Source organism: Arctopsyche grandis, chromosome 1 (assembly GCF_051622035.1).
Source record: "Arctopsyche grandis isolate Sample6627 chromosome 1, ASM5162203v2, whole genome shotgun sequence".
Taxonomy (NCBI): Eukaryota; Metazoa; Arthropoda; class Insecta; order Trichoptera; family Hydropsychidae; genus Arctopsyche; species Arctopsyche grandis.
This window is the reverse complement of record NC_135355.1, coordinates 11,049,532-11,068,262: the sequence shown is the minus strand read 5'-3', so window position 1 is coordinate 11,068,262 and position 18,731 is coordinate 11,049,532. Positions and strand designations below refer to the sequence as shown.

The 18,731-nt window shown below is 32.7% G+C and overlaps 1 protein-coding gene across 7 annotated transcripts in view; it reads right to left on the bottom strand.

Moving 5' to 3' along the window:
- LOC143918353 (four and a half LIM domains protein 2-like) overlaps nucleotides 1–18,731 on the bottom strand; it is a 163,554-nt gene that overhangs the window by 89,235 nt on the left and 55,588 nt on the right. Inside the window, exons 1-3 of one of the 7 annotated variants that reach the window (XM_077440261.1) lie at nucleotides 4,156–4,209; nucleotides 3,620–3,774; nucleotides 1,640–3,085 (exon numbers count right to left, since the gene is read on the bottom strand). The exons of 1 other annotated variant lie outside the window; for it this stretch is intronic. In XM_077440261.1, coding sequence (XP_077296387.1) covers nucleotides 1,640–3,076 — 1,437 coding nt within the window. In that variant the 5' untranslated portion in view covers nucleotides 3,077–3,085; nucleotides 3,620–3,774; nucleotides 4,156–4,209. Of the gene's footprint in view, nucleotides 1–1,639; nucleotides 3,230–3,619; nucleotides 3,775–4,122; nucleotides 4,234–18,731 lie in introns of those variants that run through there. 5 more of the 7 variants (XM_077440243.1, XM_077440235.1, XM_077440215.1 and 2 more) reach the window with 5 other exon arrangements.

Genomic DNA, 18,731 nt, shown 5'->3' with positions numbered 1-18,731 from the left:
ACCGAGCGAACCCAGGTAAAACAACTAGTACATAATAAAGTTACAGGAAGTGTGATAAATTCCCTTGAATGAGCTGTGTATTTTACTATATAATTGTAAATGTCTGTCTGAGAAGTTTTTGAACGTATTTTTTCAAAGGCAAAAAGAGTACTTAGAAGTGAACAAAAGAGTGGATGGACGGAGAAGAAAACAATATTTTTAACTGGGTAAATTATTTTTCTGGCTTCTTCGATTTTGAAACGCCGAAAAAAATAAAAGCAAGAAAGAATCGACAATTCATTTGAGAGATATCACGATCCACGTCATGCGGAGATCAAGGAAAAAAAAAGAATAACATATGTACATCTTTGCTATCGATGAACTGAGTATTCTTAATTATTTCAAAAAAATCATCAAACACGAAAAAATCATCCGTAATGAGAACATCGCATGTGGCGGTAATTAGAAATTAAAAAAAATATCACGTTCTTCGATTACATTGCTTCCGAAAAGCAACAGATGAATTAAAAAAAATGATCTAAAATTGTATTTTAGAAACAGCATCTTATCGGAGACGGTCTAATTATTATCTAACATCCGCAGTCCGTAGGTGAAACGAGTTCTTAACACCTGATATAATTGAACGTATTGCAGTAGCAGCATTGGTAAACTTGCCAGTCCGGTAAAATTTCCATACAGAAACGATACTGCTTTACCATTTATTTCTACGCACTCGCTCAACGAAAACGAAAAGACGGATCATTTTTTGTCTACATACATATACCTACATATGTATATATATGTGTGTATGTGTGTGTAAGTATAGGTCCAGTTGCACCGGTTTTAATGCATCTGATTATATAAAACACACATGTGAGTGTGTACATACATTAGAAATTATGACTTAAATGTCAACCCAAAAACAGCCGGTAATATAATTTTATTGAGTATCATACGCTCCTACACGTGTCTATAAAGATGGGCATCTGATGTATTCAATGTGTGTATAAATAACAATTTTTTAGTTCTGACCTAATCTTCAATCATTTGGGTTTGTTTCTAAATTTATTGTTTGCGTATGTTTAACCACCATGCACAGTCAAAGTTTTCAACTCCACAGATCACCAAAATCTCGAAATACTCCAACTTAAGCCCTAGCCCGATTTCAGAAGGGCTCGGAGCTTTGGATTGAAGGCTCCCATAATAAAATGACTGTGGTACGCTGAATGAGTATTTGTTCCCCATACGATTCGACAGTTTTCAATATATTGTATAACCGTCAAATTTAGTATACCATCTCACAGTAAAATACATTATACCGTGAATGTGATTTCGATATTATCGGAGCCCGGGATCGAAGGACTCCCATAAAAAAACGAACGGACGACGTCTGCTTTGCACATACATACATATGTACATATGTTCGTCCGCTATGCAAATCCACAATTTTTAATATAAAATTTTATTTACAACTTTTATTATAAAACCATAGTCAGAACTTCAATCGAAGTTGTCAATTTAATCATTAAATCATTGGAAATCCATAAGCATACAGGGCAGAACTGTTAGCTTCCTTTAATAGTATAATTTTAAATTTAATAATAGTACCCAACTACCTACAACATATGGATAATAGCTCTTTATTGTACAATGTAAATACCTTTTTATTGTAAGTCCAAGGTATCCTCGACGGCGCCAGTCCAACGTCTTTCACTGTCGGAGACAGTCTATTCTTGTCGTAATACATATTCATCAAGTCTGAGCACCTTGTGTCCTTCTCCTCGTCAGCATGCCCGCTCTCAGGATACCGTCTGTCAGTAAGAATGTCGAATTTGCTCGAATAATTAGCATCTTGACGACCGACTTCAAAATCAAAAGTAGACTTGGGCTGCGTCTTTCCATTAGTGGCGTTGGTCGGATGGAACACATCGTCAAAGTCGAAATAAGTCTTAGTGGGACTTGAATTAGTCGGAGTTCGGAAATCTGAGTCAGAATAACGCTTACTGTTGGTGCTTTGACCGTTTGAAAAGTGATCAATGCAATCCTTGAACTCCTCATCGTCATCATAGTATTTTTTATTAGTTTTTATTGTCAAATTCGTCTTTTTATCTGGATTTGATGAAGTGATGTTTGAACTTTCGTAACTCTTCCTAGTTTCGACAACTTTAATTTTAGGTTCGGTATTGTATGAGTATCCATCATCGCCGAAAGATTTAAGTGGCTTGAAATTAGCTACTTTGAAATCGTTAACACTGCTCTTTTCTTGGGTAGGTTGTTTCGACGCTGTTGTAAAGTAAACTTCTGGTTTTTTTGCACTCTCTTGGTTGTCGTTTACGTCGTTGTCCTTCCTCGGGTAGCTCGTTTGTCTCGTTTTGTATACAGGGTTGTAGTCGCTATTGGCTTTCAATATCGATGACATTTTAGGTGTTGTAGCCTCAATATGGCTCCTCTCGCTTTTGGTCGTGGGTAAAGTATGAGTTGCGTCGTTAGGTCTATCTAGACTCTTTTTGTAGAATGATTCAGTACGTGTTGGATCTTTCGAATTTGACCGATCTAGAGTCTGAGTTCTTTTTGAAAATATTTCCGATACAGTACGTGTTGGTTTTTTTGCTGTATTTTGCTCGTAATACTGTCTGGCCTTGTCCCGTATGTCGTCCTCTTGAGATATTCTTCTTAGAAGACTCTTTTCCCTCAAATTCTCCTTGTCCAAATACTTATTGTACTCTTCCTCGCTTATTTTTTTATGGTTTATATAGAAATCCTTCTTCAATTTTGCTTCTTTTTCTGGATCTCTCCAATAAACATTTTCATTTTTTTTATAGTCTGGGTCGTAGTCCTCTTTAAAATCTGAATACTTATTAGTATAGCTACTATCGTAAGGCTTGGGATCGTCCCGGAACTTCATGGGACTTTGTACATCTTGCTCTGGAGAATTATGACCATTGGTCACCGTCTCTGGACTTCCGAAATAGGTTTTCTTGTCATTTGGATTCAAATAAACTTTAGTGGCTTTCACTTGAGTACCATTCGACTCGTAAGGCACATCGTTTTGATAGTTTTTAGTTATTTTAATCGTCGACGTGAAATCGGAAGACATATTTTTTTACTATATTATCAAATGAACTTTTATATTTTGGAATTCGATCTTCATACGTTTATTAACCTATATATCAATGTGCATTTTTATTACATTCCAAAAGATAAGACACGTGAGATATGTCACTAAATTTGAGGCACACTTATCGATATGCTATGTGAGAAGTTAACATTTAATCTACATATACATACATACATAATATGTATGTGAATGTACTTACATATATGTATATAGAAAATTAGATTAATTTATTAGCGCGTCTTACAAAACGTTTGTTTAAATTATTTCGCATTCTAAATATATTTTTTAAGTAAAGAAATCAGATACATAGAAAGTAAAGTATACATAATTCGGTCAAAAGTGGTTTGCAATGGTTTAAAAAAATGATAAAAACTTAAACCAGTCACGCCGTCAATATTTTAAGTATCATTTTAAAATTCAATAATTTGCTCACATATACGATCAACTATTAATATAATATAAAAAGTATCAATTTCAATCGTCAAAAAAAAAATACAATAGAAATAAATTGTAATCATTCACCTTGATTCCAGTAATCTACCAACAAATTTATCGGAAAAAAATACCAAAGAGCTTCTCAAGATCTGATATACATTGTAACATATTCCTAGCAATATGATAATGCTATCAAGTATGCATCCGTTCTTGGCAGTTTCAGAATTAACAGTAAGCATTCGCTAATAAAAATAACAACAGTTATAATGTACAGGCTTATTAATTTAATTTGAACAGTTCATTATTCATGACATAAATGACAAGATTAATAAACGTATACTAATGTATATAGTACAACGATCGATTAATTTGTATCATGCAAAAAACGGCGTTTACATGCAATGTCTACAATATGACATGTTTGAACAGCGCAGCGTGAAAAGTTTTTAAAATTTATTGAGCAAAATCGTAACTTTCGAACGCGAGCCGAAATATATTTCGAAAATTTTAATTGAATGGAGTGATTTTTAACGAATTGAAAAATATTTATGAATGCGAAATATATTTAAGGATATGTGCGAATATTTTACGATTTTTTTTTGTTCATTTCGCGTGTATTTTACCGGAGAAAAACGCAAAACGACGCCAGCGGACGCTTCGACGCCGCGAGCAACACTGATCCGTCGCCAGGTAGTGCGAGCGATACGCCAGGTGGTTTTAGCGGGTTTTATCCGCCGACCAGTGGCTCTCAACCCTCTCATGAGACACAACAGTTATCGGTACGGTACTACGGCGGCAATCGTGAAATTAATTCTGCCGAGTTGCATGAAGAACACGGAAGAAATTACAATTGCATACAACCGTTGGAAGCTGTGACCCGACAACAATTCTCATCGTTGCGACGGAATTCGGTTTACCCACAAATGTGTATTTTATTAATGTCCATACATGTCTTAATTTTTATTATTTCTATGTAGATTTAACAAATTCTAATAATATGTATGTATGTATGTATGTATGTATGTATGTATGTATATATATATATATATATATATATATATATATATATATATATATATATTTTTTTTTTTTCCCCTAAGAACGCGGTGGAACGCCGTTCCGGCACATTTTTTCACGGTATATTTAATGTTTCAAAAGCAATTAGACGAAAAAATATTCGTGCGTACGTAATCACAATACATATTTATATAATTGGCCAAAATAATAAAATATGGTGTCGTTATGAATAGAAAACCATAAATTTAAATGATATTTAAATATTTATTTATTTATATTTGATTTATTATTATAATTAATACACTATATAAATGGGTAGATAATAATAATAACAAAATAATGAGCAATGTGACCTGACAGGTTGCCCCAATGTCAATGTGACCTGACAGGTTGCCACAAGTCTTAAAAAAAAAAGAAAAGAACAATAAAAATTGGCATTCATTCATCTCATTCAAATAGACTCGGGTTGAATCTTATATGATAAATCAAGTGTTGACTCGTGTTGAATCTTATATAATCTCATATAATCGTATAAATATAATTTTATTTGGTAAAAGCTTAACAAGAATTTTTCCGGCCCTGGATATATCCATAGATATCATTATATACATAGCTGAAAATTGACAATCTTTTTTATTTTATTTATTTATTTAATTGTCGAAAAAAAATACAGAGATATGAGAAAAATAATAATATATACATAATACAAACAAAAATACATTTATACAGATTTATTCAAAAAACTAAAGCATTATAATAGTAGCAGATAAAATAAAAATTTCAAGTAATAAAATACAGAGGAGGGAATGTCTTGCACCTACAGCCTGTACCAATAAATAAGAACTAGCTGTAAATACAAAACATCCCTGCGAGGCCTAAATGGAAGAGAGAAGATCAAAATTCCACTCATATATCACATTCAATTATGAAAATAAGGATGAGTGGAGGCTACTAGTCAGATAGGTTAAAATAATCTCCGATAATCTACGCTCTCTAAGGGCGGTTTCAGACTAGCGTATTTTTCTGCGCGTATAACGTCGTTTCGGCATACGCGCTTACACGCGCGCTACTTTTCGCGCTTCAAAAAACCGGACGCGCGTACATGGGCTTATTCCGGCGTTTTCGTATCAACATGGATAATACGAGCTTATAAGCGCGTCTACGCTCGTACGAGTTGCGCGTATGGAAAACGACGCGCGTATACGCGCCTACATAGACTTCAAAAAACGAGATTATACGCGCGTATAAAACGTCTGAAACCGCCCTAAGGTGGAAAATATCACATTCAGGCTCAGCAGCAACGATTTCATCGAGAAGTCGGATAGCTCTTGGAATAGGAGCCATTCGATAAAGCACTGTGCGGGCAGGAGGTACAACCAATCAATCAAATGATGATGTCTACCATGCACATAATTACTGCGGACATAAAGTCCCAATGTACCAGCAACGACGGGCATGACGTATTACCACGTACAAGCTGGAGAACAAAGCGAATGAATGAGAAATTCAAGGAAATTATACCCAAACATGCCCAAAAGGATAAGGAGTAGGGTAGAGATACATATTCATATTCTATAATACCTAGAAGCAGGGTCAAAGAAAATATAAGTTTTCTACTCGATATCGGACTAACGAAATAAAAAACTTTCAACCCATATATATATGTATATATATATATATATATATATATATATATATATATATATATATATATATATATATATATATATATATATATATATATATAATATATATATGTATATGTATATGTATATATACATATATACATACATACATATGTATATAAACAGGCTAGTAAACTCATAAAATAATATTCGTTTCTTAGTATTCTAAAATAGATATATTTTTAAATATAAAATGTACAAATTGAAAATGGAATTTTAATGATAAAAATACAACAATATAACGTACGGTATAAAATTAAGCGCTCCAATAACTCAAAATACATATGTTATTTTGGCCTCTTATATTTCTTTTTGTATATTCAAAATAATGATAATAACAAAATGGAAGTTCATCACAAGTTTTATAATTAAAATAACGAGGATATCGTGAAAAAATGAAGACTTTATGAAAAGATCGTTTCCGCTCGCTTTGCATGAGAGTTTCAGACAAAACGATGATTTCGAATTCTCGTAAATAAGCTCATTTAATAATCTATATTATTCTGAAGAAAATTTTAAAATTATCTGTAGTTTTGTCGAAACAAATCGATTGGTTGGAGTTACAGGACATTGTTTAAAATCGATTATTTTTAAAATTTAATATTCCATTGATACGACTGAAGTTTTACACTAGGGCCATTGTGGGAAATCCAAAATTTCCATTATCCTATTTTTAATGCATATATTTAAATGTACATATGTACTTATCAGTGGCGTGCCGTGAAATACGTGTGTGCGACTAGGTGACGTCATACCACTGGTACTTATGTATGTATTATTCAATAATTTATTAATTGATGATGAACTAAGAACAAATTGCATATAAACCATTGTCATTTAATGAATTTATCAAAGTAATTTTTATCAGAAAGCAAACTTGTAGAGGTCTCAATTCCATCGATTTCAACGGCAAAAGTTTCAACAACCCTGCTTTAAGGCAATGATCTGGTAAATTGTCATAAGAGAGAACGATGCCTATAAGCAGGGCTTCGAAACAAAAGGGACAACGAAACTAATTTGACGCACATCTGTCATTTTATTGCCCTTGTGCATATACATAAGTACATTTTTCCTGAAAAGAAAGGTCAAAAACTATGTAACTAACTACTCTTTGGATTCACAATATTAGTAAACTTGTATGTTCATACATATGTATGTTGGTTTTAAACCAATTACTCATTTATGTATATGTTCATTGATATAATGAAAAAAATAAAACAATTTTATCTGGATGTACATACATAGATATGTATATTTTTCAATTGTGAAATAATTGAAATATATAAATTAAAAAGATAAAAATAATCAAATTCAATGTGTAATAGTTTGATGATCTGTCACGTGATTGTGGTTTTGTAGAACCGGGCGCCGATTAAAAAAAGGTTAAGCACCTGCGCATTATTTTTTTATTCATTTCTTACACGCAGCACCAATTAGGGTCCACTTCATTTTTGCACATTAGATTTAGCACAAACTAATTTATTCGAATGCATCAAAATACTCTCTCTAAATATCTCGTTTCTAAATCGTGCACAATAAAAAAACAGGACATTCAGAGTTTGCGGTCTGAAAGTGTTACAAGTCTACGGAGAAAGGCCAATCGAATCATTAAACCCTTCAACTACCGGATGCTTTTGATATGTTTATTTTTTTCGATATAAATTTGATTGGAGATTGAGTATTTTTAATGCGATTAGTTGACGATCCATCATTGAACGGAAGACGAATATTATGCATGCTCGATGGAAAAAAGTGTACTAACCAGTATTATCGGAGTAAATGTAGTCATTATTGATTTCACACGATGCCGAAATCAAATCTTAAATTGAGACATTTTATAATTTAAGTAAGATATATTTTTAAAGCCATTATTCATATCGCGCACATTAAGATTCACTATCCAAAACGCAATAGCTCAATAATTACACATATTTTCCTGATATAAATCTAGAATTCAAATTTTATTCATGTTTGTATAATATTATACATAATTGCATAGGCTTGGTTTTGAAGAATGGAATGTTTCGATGAAGTCAATTGGGCAGCAAAGGGTTAAAGCAATAAATATCGAGAGGATAAGCAGGTATACATATAGGACTGGACAAGATCCTGTTTCAAGGAACGGAGGTCATTTGGAGTGCGAATTCGTTATTGAAAAGAAGATTAAAAGAAAATTTTAAGAGGATAGTTGAGTTGGCAAAACCCTCTGGCATGTCTTTGTAAATTTATGCACATATTTTAAAAGGCTGAAAAAGGCTATTCTCGTATTATTTATTAGAATCAAATATCATAGAATACCAAATGTAAGACGGCTTTGTTAAATATCCGGTATTGAACGCAAGCTATCATAAAACTTAAAAAAATATTGAAAACTGCTTATTTTGTATTGTACTTGTAGCGTGATTAATTTCAAGAGTTGCCTATGATTATCTATTTTTATACCATCTATTATTTATTGGAGAAAGATTGGTAACCAATTACCATTTTGCCAATTACTAATCCACTTGAAAAGCATCAAAAGAAAAATAATGCCATAAATTGAATATTTTGGTAAGAAAAAAATATTTTCTTTGATATGTGTACATACATATTTACATAGTCGTAATGTTTAGATACCATTATATACTATCAATCATTTTATACCTACGAACATCTGTATATGTACTATGTACATTCATATGATATCACGTTAATACCCTCTTCATATAACTTTACCTCTTACATTTAATGTTTAATTAGCTGATACATACGAATATGAATCGTCACAACAGCCTTACTTTATTAAGTATATATTTTTCCATTTGTCGATAGTCGTCCTCAAATTATAAACATATGATGATATATACATACATACATATGTATGTATATTTGTACAGTGTCGACTCTGTCTACGCAAACGCTTTAGTAGTATTGTTCAGTTTTTATTGGCTCTATATTAATAATATTCATGCCACTAAAAGGACAAATGACCGATTAATACTACATACAAACACTGAAAATATTTAAAAGACCAAATTTCCAAATGGTACAATGTAGACGAGTTGAAAACATGCAGGTATATAAGGATAGTTTCATGAAGCAAAACTACGTCCAATTGTATATTAATAAACATATAGTACGAGATATAAGCGATAGTACAGGTATTTATATAATACTAGTGAATAGCCCGATGAAATATCATCGCATGGGTATAAAATTATTATATACTCGTATAAAACTAAAAAAACAATCCGGAACCGGAACCGTTATTTTCGTCGACTCTCATAGACAGTTTTCAATTCCTTATTTGTAATAATTTTCAATTCTTAAAGTTAACGTTAACAAAATATTAATTAAAGTTAACAAAATGTAATATTTTCCAATTATACACAAACGGTCATTGACCTCGTAACGTTGAATATTATTACTACACATAACAAATTACGTGCATATACATATGATGTGTATTTACAACACGTATTTTGGGCGAGGATATGGCGTGCGGCGCGGGCTCGTGAGAACATTGCGTTTGGATCGGAGGGTCCGAGGTTCGATTCCCGGCGCCCGCAGTGAATGAAATTAATTTTTTTCTCGAATATCGTCAAAATATAAATAATTTTAATTTTAATTTAATTAAAAATAAATATATAAAAAAATGGCACAAAACCTTGCTAAATGAAATTATTAAAATTACGTATTTTTATATGGCGAGAAGGAATATTTTAATTAATGTTTAAAAAAAAAAGGCGAAATGATGCACGTGACCATTAGCTCAATTTAGACCTATATTCAGGCTATTTGGGGTGATCGGTTCGAGTCGCGACAAAGTCGTCTCATCGAAAAATGAATTTATCGATTTTTATCGATTCGTTCATTATGTTCGGCGAGAGTTAGGACATACACACACACCCACACACCCACACACCCACACACACACACACACACACACACACACACACACACACACACACACACACACACACCCACACACACACACAGATTACCGTCTTTATATATATGATATATGATGTATTATGCAAGTGCAACGTGTAGTATCTGTGGAATTCCAACAACGACAAAGTCCAAACACTGGGATACCATACAGGTGATCTCATATCATGTTTCACCTGTTCAAATAGAACAAATCACAAAACAAAAAAAAAGAGTCGAAGAAGACTACGAGAGGGAGATAATCGCCGTCAAAACAGTCTGCAAGATCAAATAAATAATACGCGTCGTAATCAATGCTTATAGCCAGTGAATAACGTTCATCAGAATTTGATTGTGTACATTAGTTTGTTTGAACATACATACTAAACATACATAGATGTATTTTAATACGTGTATATAATAGACTTTTAGATGGATGTATGTACACACATAAATGCGACACAAATCAACGTCGAAACACGCCCTTTACTGGCTAATCAGACAAGCAACAGATGTCTATTTCATTGCATCCTTACTCACAAATAGGTATATGGATTATACATGTACATATGTATATATGGTATTATTCCATCTGACGATCATCGCAATAAATAATTAAAATATGATTAAAACTTGATTGAACCGTGAATAAACATTAATTAATTTATTCATTCCGAGAGTATGTACAATGTAGCTACTTAATTTAATAGTTATATCCAGTGGCGGACTGGCCATACAAGCGTACATGCCCGATGGCATGTGGGCCCCACTATCCGTTAGAAAATATGGGCCCTCAGTAAAATTAAATAACTTTTTAACTATTTCACGTGTGTAAACATTTATAGGATATTGCACTTTGGGACCTAGAGTTTGGGTATTTCAACAAAACAAATTTCTTACGATATACACAAACAACTAATACCTGCTTTAACAGCCCAAGGATCGATTAACTTTTTTTATTAGGCTCGAAATGTAAGTTTCAACATTTGCGTGGGCCCTTTTACCGGGCCCATTTCCAACCTCAAGGTTATGTAATATTTCCAACCTATGTAATAACTACCTAATGAAATAAAAATCGGAATAAACAAATTTCCGTGAATAATATAAACTGAATTGCTTAAAACAATTTTGATAGGACGATTCATCATCAACCAGCGATTTAAATTTACTTCATACATACTTTCAAAATAACATTTGATTATTCTTCGACGATTTAGTAAGATTTAAATACACAATTTTAAACAGTATCCGAATATAAAATCTATTCCTAATCTAGACACATCCATGTATATAGAAACATAGGATAGGGGCCCCTCCCCAAAATCTCGATTTTCGATTAACATTAATTGAAAATATTATGCATTTTTTGTTTTCAGGGACGTAATTTGGGGGGGGGCACTCGCCCCCCTAAATTAAGGAATAGGCGAATTTAGAAAATATTATGAATTTAATGATTAATGAGATACTATGGATCTATGAATGCTGCGTTTATTTCTTATATTATGTTACTTTTGTGTAACTAATAAAATAATCGCTGCTATGTGCTTTGAAAAAAAAAGATTTTATTATTTTGAAGCAAATATATTTTGGTTTTTAAGTGGTATGCCTTGGGTAACATTCTTAGAAATTGTTCGTCCCATTGAGCGAATCGTTAGAAAGGTCGCCTTTACTTTATTTTGTCTCAAAAACAGATGTGTATCGTTTATTTTTCCGAAAGTTTGTATATTTTTTGATATAGTGATACATTTTGATGGTCGACTTTTGTTAACCATTTTGCGACCATGTGAAGATTTTTGGAAAAAAATTTTCGCCTGCGGCGCTTTTTTGGGTTTTTACATAAGATATTTTTATATATATTTTTTCAAAAATAAGCTTATTTTTTTCATATTGTATATTTTCCATTTTTATTCCGATATAAAAAAGATTTTTTGAAAAAAATTCAATTTGACCAATCTTTGCCTGCCCCCCCCCCAAGAAAAAGCTGAAATGAAGTCCCTGATTGTTTTCTACCGAAAGTAAGAGCCGCTTTTATGCCGCATTCTTTTATGATGCATTCTATTTACCTAGGACAAGGATTAAAACGAAATATACAATGTAATTTATGGATCTATTTTGCTTTTGCCATTTTTCTTGTACCTAAATTTGTTTATTCCCATTTTTGAAAATTTTATTTATATTTTGCCCTTGATTTTTAGCGTGATGGAAAGAAGAAAATTTTGTTATATGGGGGGGGGACAAATTTTTTTAACCCTGGGTGGGGCCCCCTTTGACTCCTGGCATGCACTGATTTCAGTCCCAGTGCGCTACTGGTTATATCCATTGGTTTCTCATTATCTTGGAGAAAAGCAACTGGAGCAACAAGAATAAAAAAAATACAAGAAGGCTTTCATTTTATCTGCAAGTGAGCCAAAATCTTTTGGGAGTATTTTTTGTGAGTGCGCTTAACGGCACGGCACATTTGATTAGCAGATCACAATTGGCTTAAAAATTTGAAGATAAACGATGTAAAATTTTAAACGATTAAAAAGTTAGATGATCGATCTCAACATCTTTCTATTCCTTAGGTAGATAATTTTTTATATAGGTACAGCAGAAATTTAAGGATTGATAGATATTTTAATAACCCAACTTATATGAAGATATAAAAAAACTGTATGACTTTTGAATATTCTCTTCTTCGAACAGTGACCCACAGAGCTCATATTCTCTACCAAAATTAATCAAGCTTTCATCATCCTTTTTCCATCCTTGATCCAAACAATCATCCTTTTTTTTGCTGAGCATATTTAATAAGGAAAATATTATATTTTTTATATTAATATTAATATTAACCAGCAGAATAGACTTGTGGTTAGCATATAATGCTTTGAACAAAGTGGTCAAGGGTTCAAATCCCACTGGTCTCTGCTGGCCAGAACTTGGACTTGTGACTTCAGGTCAGTCATTTCCTATCAGATTTTGCCAATTTATCTGTTTTTCATTGAAACCTTCCCAATTTTCTCGCAAATCTCGAGTTTTCAGCAATCTCGAATTTCGCTGAATTGTATCAAATGCTGCAAATGTACAAATTTGACCATAGATGTCTCTGTGGATGTTAATTGATATGTATTTACTTTGTATAGTACTAATAATACTTATATCAAATGTACAATGTTTCTGGCCAGGAAGACGCATTGGGGTTACCTGTTAGGTCTTCCTGGTTACAATTATAAATAAAAAAATCTCAATTTGGTTTTTAAAAGTATAAACCTTATTGAAAAATAAAACAACATAGGATCGCAAAGTGACAAAACGTCTAGTCCTGGCTCTGTTACATATGTATGTACATATGTACATACATACATATATACAAAAATATGCAAATGAATTCATAATATTTCATATACTTAAGATACAGTATCTCTTTTTAGTCATTCATGATTACTATGACATCGTATAACTTTTAGGAAAAGTCAAAATACATAAAACAAGGAATCTTTTGCTTTCAATGGCATTGACTTGATTCTTTTATACGTGTGTTGTTTATCTAGATAAAAGGCAAAAGCCATTATTTAAATCAACGGTTTTGTTATTAAATGCTACCTTAACACATAACACAACTAGGTTTATCACGGGAAAGCCAAAAATTTCAATTTTCACTCCGTTAATGTTCATACATACATAATACATACATATGTATGTTAAATATGTAACTTCTAAATAAGTTGATAGATTCAATTTAATTTCAAGGTGCGATTAAATAATTTACACTTTCGACAAAAAATATATAACAATTCAATTTCGCACAATGACGATGAAAAAAATCAATTTCAAATTGTTAGGAGTACGTACCGTGAATCATGTTTTCCGCATAAACTTCAGCGATTGTTGTATCTACATACCGATATGCGAGTATGTACATATTTACATACATATGTATGTATATCTATCAATAATTTTTTACGTATAATCAGTGGCGGCTAATCCATACGCACTGCGGTACTGCAGCACCCCCAAGGAAATTGAGAAAAATTTAATATAATTATATACATAAATGTATGTATCATCATCATCATTTACAGCCATTCACCATCCACTGCTGGATGAAGGCCTCTCCAACACGCTTCCACTCGTCCATCTCACTCCGCACATTTTCCTAATTTCGTTCACACATCTTCCTTGCGGTCTTCCTTTTACCCTTTTGCATTCTCTCAGGTACCATTCAAGCACTTCTTTTGTCCACCTTTCGTCCATCTTCCTAGCTACGTGACCCGCCCATTGCCATTGCAATATCTTCACTCTATCCACTACCCTTGTCATACTTCTCACCCACGTGTTCCGCTTTCTGTCTTTCCTCGTTATGCCAAGCATACAGCGTTCCATACTTCTTTGAGTGCATTGGATTTTATGTAGCATCTTGGCGTTTAGTGTCCAAGTTTCACATCCATGCGTCATCACTTGCAAAACGCATTGATCAAAGGTCTTTTTCTTCAGGCAGAGTGGCATTTTTGATTTAAAAACAGCATTCATCCGTCCAAATGCACTCCATCCTAATTTCATACGTCTCTTTATCTCTTCATCTTTACTACCAGACATGTCAATTATTTGACCTAAATATAAATAATTATTTACTACTTCTACTGGTTTATCATATAATGGGATGCTATCAGGCATGCAATAACTATTGAACATTAGTTTGGTTTTATCTACGTTAATTTTTAATCCTACTTTTCTAATTTCCCTGTCCAGCTGTGTTAGTCTGTTAATTAGGTCAGCTGAATCACGAGCTATTAAAACTATATCGTCTGCGAACCGAAGGTGACTCAAGAAGCGACCGTTGATGCTTACTCCGGCTGTGTCCCATTCCAAGTTCCTAAAAACTCCCTCAAGCACCGCATTGAATAACTTGGGCGAGATTGTATCTCCTTGTCTTACTCCTTTTCCTATGCTAAATCTATCTGTACCTGAAAAAATTTTAACCGAAGCTGTGGCATTCTTATATATTGCAGCTAACAGCCCCACATAGGGTTCCGGTACTCCCTGTGTTTGTAGAGCGTTAAATACTGCATTATGGCTAACTTTATGGAAGGCTTTCTCATAATCGACGAAACCTAGGCACAATGGCCGTTGATATTCGTTGGCGCGCTCGATTAGTACGCCAACTACTTGGAGGTGGTCCATTGTGCTGAAATTTGCCCTAAACCCTGCCTGTTCTATAGGTTGGTTCTCGTCGAGGATATTCTTCAGCCTTTCTGTAATAACCTTTGTGAAGAGCTTGTAGACCACTGAAAGTATGTACATATATTATATGAAAATATCAATATTATTTAAGCGTGTCTTAAGCTCGCCCGCACACCGATACATCCAATAATGATCATACATCGCGGTACTAATATCAGAAAGTGAGGCATCGTTTATCATTTTGTGCAGTACGGTTTTCGATGGAATATGCTCGAGTGGGTGAAGGAGGAGCGCGGGGGCAGCTAAAAGCTTGGTACGTACTGCACTCCCAACAGTACACATTTCTTGTTGCGGTCGTGTGCGTGCCGCGCGCTCGACACGCTCCTCACTTTTCCTCATTTCTTCTGCACCTTTTGTCTTTCCTTCTACACCTCTTACACTTTCTACGTTTCTACACTTCCTTCTACACGCCATTTTAAGATGGTATCAAAATCAGGAGGAGCTGAGCCAATGTTTTCAAGAACTTCAATATTCTTCCGAAAATTCTACCAATCAGATTCTACCAATTTACTGAATACAATTTTTTATTTTAGTCAGAACTTTTTCACAAGTTAATGCCGCATGTATAAATTATTTATAACCAAATGCAATCTAGTAATATCGATTCATTTTCAATTATGTCATTATACAAATATGAGATTCTTATAGCGAATAGAAGCCAAAAATATGTGCGATGTTATAATTAAGGATATAAAACAAAGATATACTTTTTCTAATCAATTAAAAGCTGTGAAATTATTAAATATAGAAAATTTTGAAAATTACTGAAAGAAAATACCGATGGAAGATCTACTACTAACCGTTGAATGATATCCAATGCTAGATAAAGAAAAACTTCAAACTGAATTAGAAGTGTTTTACTCAAGGAAAGAAATGCGTAGTATTAATGATTTATTAATATTTTTTAAACTTATTTTTACAATCAATTTATGCAAATTTCGTGTGGAAATAACAAAACTTATTAAAATTCTGCTTACAACTTCAATTACCTCTGAGCCAGAACGGTGTTTTTCATCAATAAATAGAATAAATACATAGATATATAAGAAATACAATGGTTCAGGAAAGATTGACGGCTTTGTTTATGCTGTCAATTGAAAAAAAAAATGATTATGAACAGTGAAAAATTTAACGAAAAGGTGAAAGGTGAAAAAAGGATCAATTTTACATATAATATTTAATTTTGATGTTAATAGTAAAATATAATTCAAATAAACATTTTTTTTTATTTTTAATCAACCGCAGCACCCCCAGATATATTATCCACGAGCCGCCACTGCGTATAATATATAGTTCTCAACATTTACAAGTCATCACCGATTGATGGTTTTTGTGGATGATGTTTGAACATTTCTGAGAATATCGAATGATATACGACGCGGTTTGTTGAACTTGTGTTGAGCCATGTGATCTACAGGTTTACCTTTTCGTGAATCATGCTTTTTATTTTCCATTATTATACCATACGTATCGCGATAGCCATTTGAATTACGTCTAGAAGCGATTTATTGGTAAGAGAAAATTAGTGCAAAATGTGGAAGGCGAACGAGTTTTGCAACTGGAATATGCAAATCTATCATTCTAGGAACGACTGAGGAAAAACAAAAGTAATAATTTTAGCCAGGTATGTACATATGTATGTATGTATATCTAACTGGTGATTCTATCGATGCTAGTAATCCTGGAATGTATGTATGTACATACATATCTAAAAAAAAATCTATATATGCATGTACATACATATTCAATATTTCATATGTATATATACAATTTTATAATATCGGGATAAACGCGTTGATAGATTTTGAATACAATGGAGATTATACAACTTTACAGAAATAATAGTAATTATAATCACAAAAATTGTTACTATAAAAGATCGGATTCAAACGTTTCGGCTTTCCTTACGAATTAGATTTTTTTTAATTTGAAAATACAAAAATGTGGTATAATTTCATTGATAATGATAACAATAAAATCGAAGCGAATCGAATCTCGAGAGCACGCTCGACCCATTATTATATCTTTTTTTTATGATTTTTATATACATACGTACGTCCAGACGAGATCGTTAATAGAATAATATGATAGATAAAAGATCGCGCGGTTCCATCGATCGCATAAAAGCCAAATTTCCGAGTCGATAAAAACAATAAAAATATGATTGTAACGCGTGAAAAAGAATTCAATAAAGCATTGTTATCAATTTCGTATAATAAAAAATTGTAAAATTTAAAAATACCTTTCATATTTATGCAACTACCTATACATATAACATATGATAAGAAAAAGATTTAAAATATCACTTAAAAGATATTTGTCCACTTGATCTAATATATAATTTGGAAAGAGATTTTTTATGCATGTATGTAACCTTCATTCGTTGGTTCGTAGACGACATGTCATTCGATTTATTTTGTTTTCGATTCATAGGCGCCGATTCGATTTTTTTCGATTCAAAGGATTCGAAGTCCTCGGGGGTGAAGGCGCCGAGGGCGCAGGCACCGCCGGGGGCGCAGCCAATGAGGGGGAAGCCTCTTGGGGCGAAGGCTCCGGGGGCGCAGGCTCCGGGGGCGCAGGCGCCGGATTCTGGTATACATATAATTTCGAAAGAGACACCATATATGTTTGTTTGTTCGTGAGAGTCACTTTAATAAAAAAAACAAATGAGTATTCAAATAGATTTATATAAAATAAAACTATTCAAATAAATTTAATAAAATGTTTACTATTAGATTAGTCATGGTTAAGCGGTTTATATTACAAATACCGAGGGAAGCCGGGTAAAACCTAATATATAATTTCGATTACATAAAAATAATAAAGAAAAAAAATCTGTAGAGACTAACTCACAACATTATGTTTGAGGAATAAAAGAAGTATAAAAAATAAAATTCAATAATGAAAAATATGTATGTATAGATACATACGTTCATACATACTGGCTATGAGAGCATTTTAGATACAAATTGAGCGCAAATGTAGGGAAACTAATACAAAACGAAAGTTTTACTTCCGATTGTCGGATTTTGATAAAAAAAAATTTTTACCTACAATCACTATACATATTATTTATTTATTTTATTCTAAACAGACCATTGTGGCATAACAGGAATTCCTAAAGCGCCACAATGGTCAAAAAATATAACACAAAAAAAAACAAAATAACAATTAAACATAAATTAATACATAACGAAAATAATATACTCATCAATTATACATAAAAAAAAACATTTGAACATAAACATAAATACATCCATACATAAACATAAAAAATAGCATTTAATAATAACAGATAAAGTAAAAATATCAAATAAATTATAGCATAAGGAATGCCTTGCACCTACAGCCAGTTTCAATAATATGTA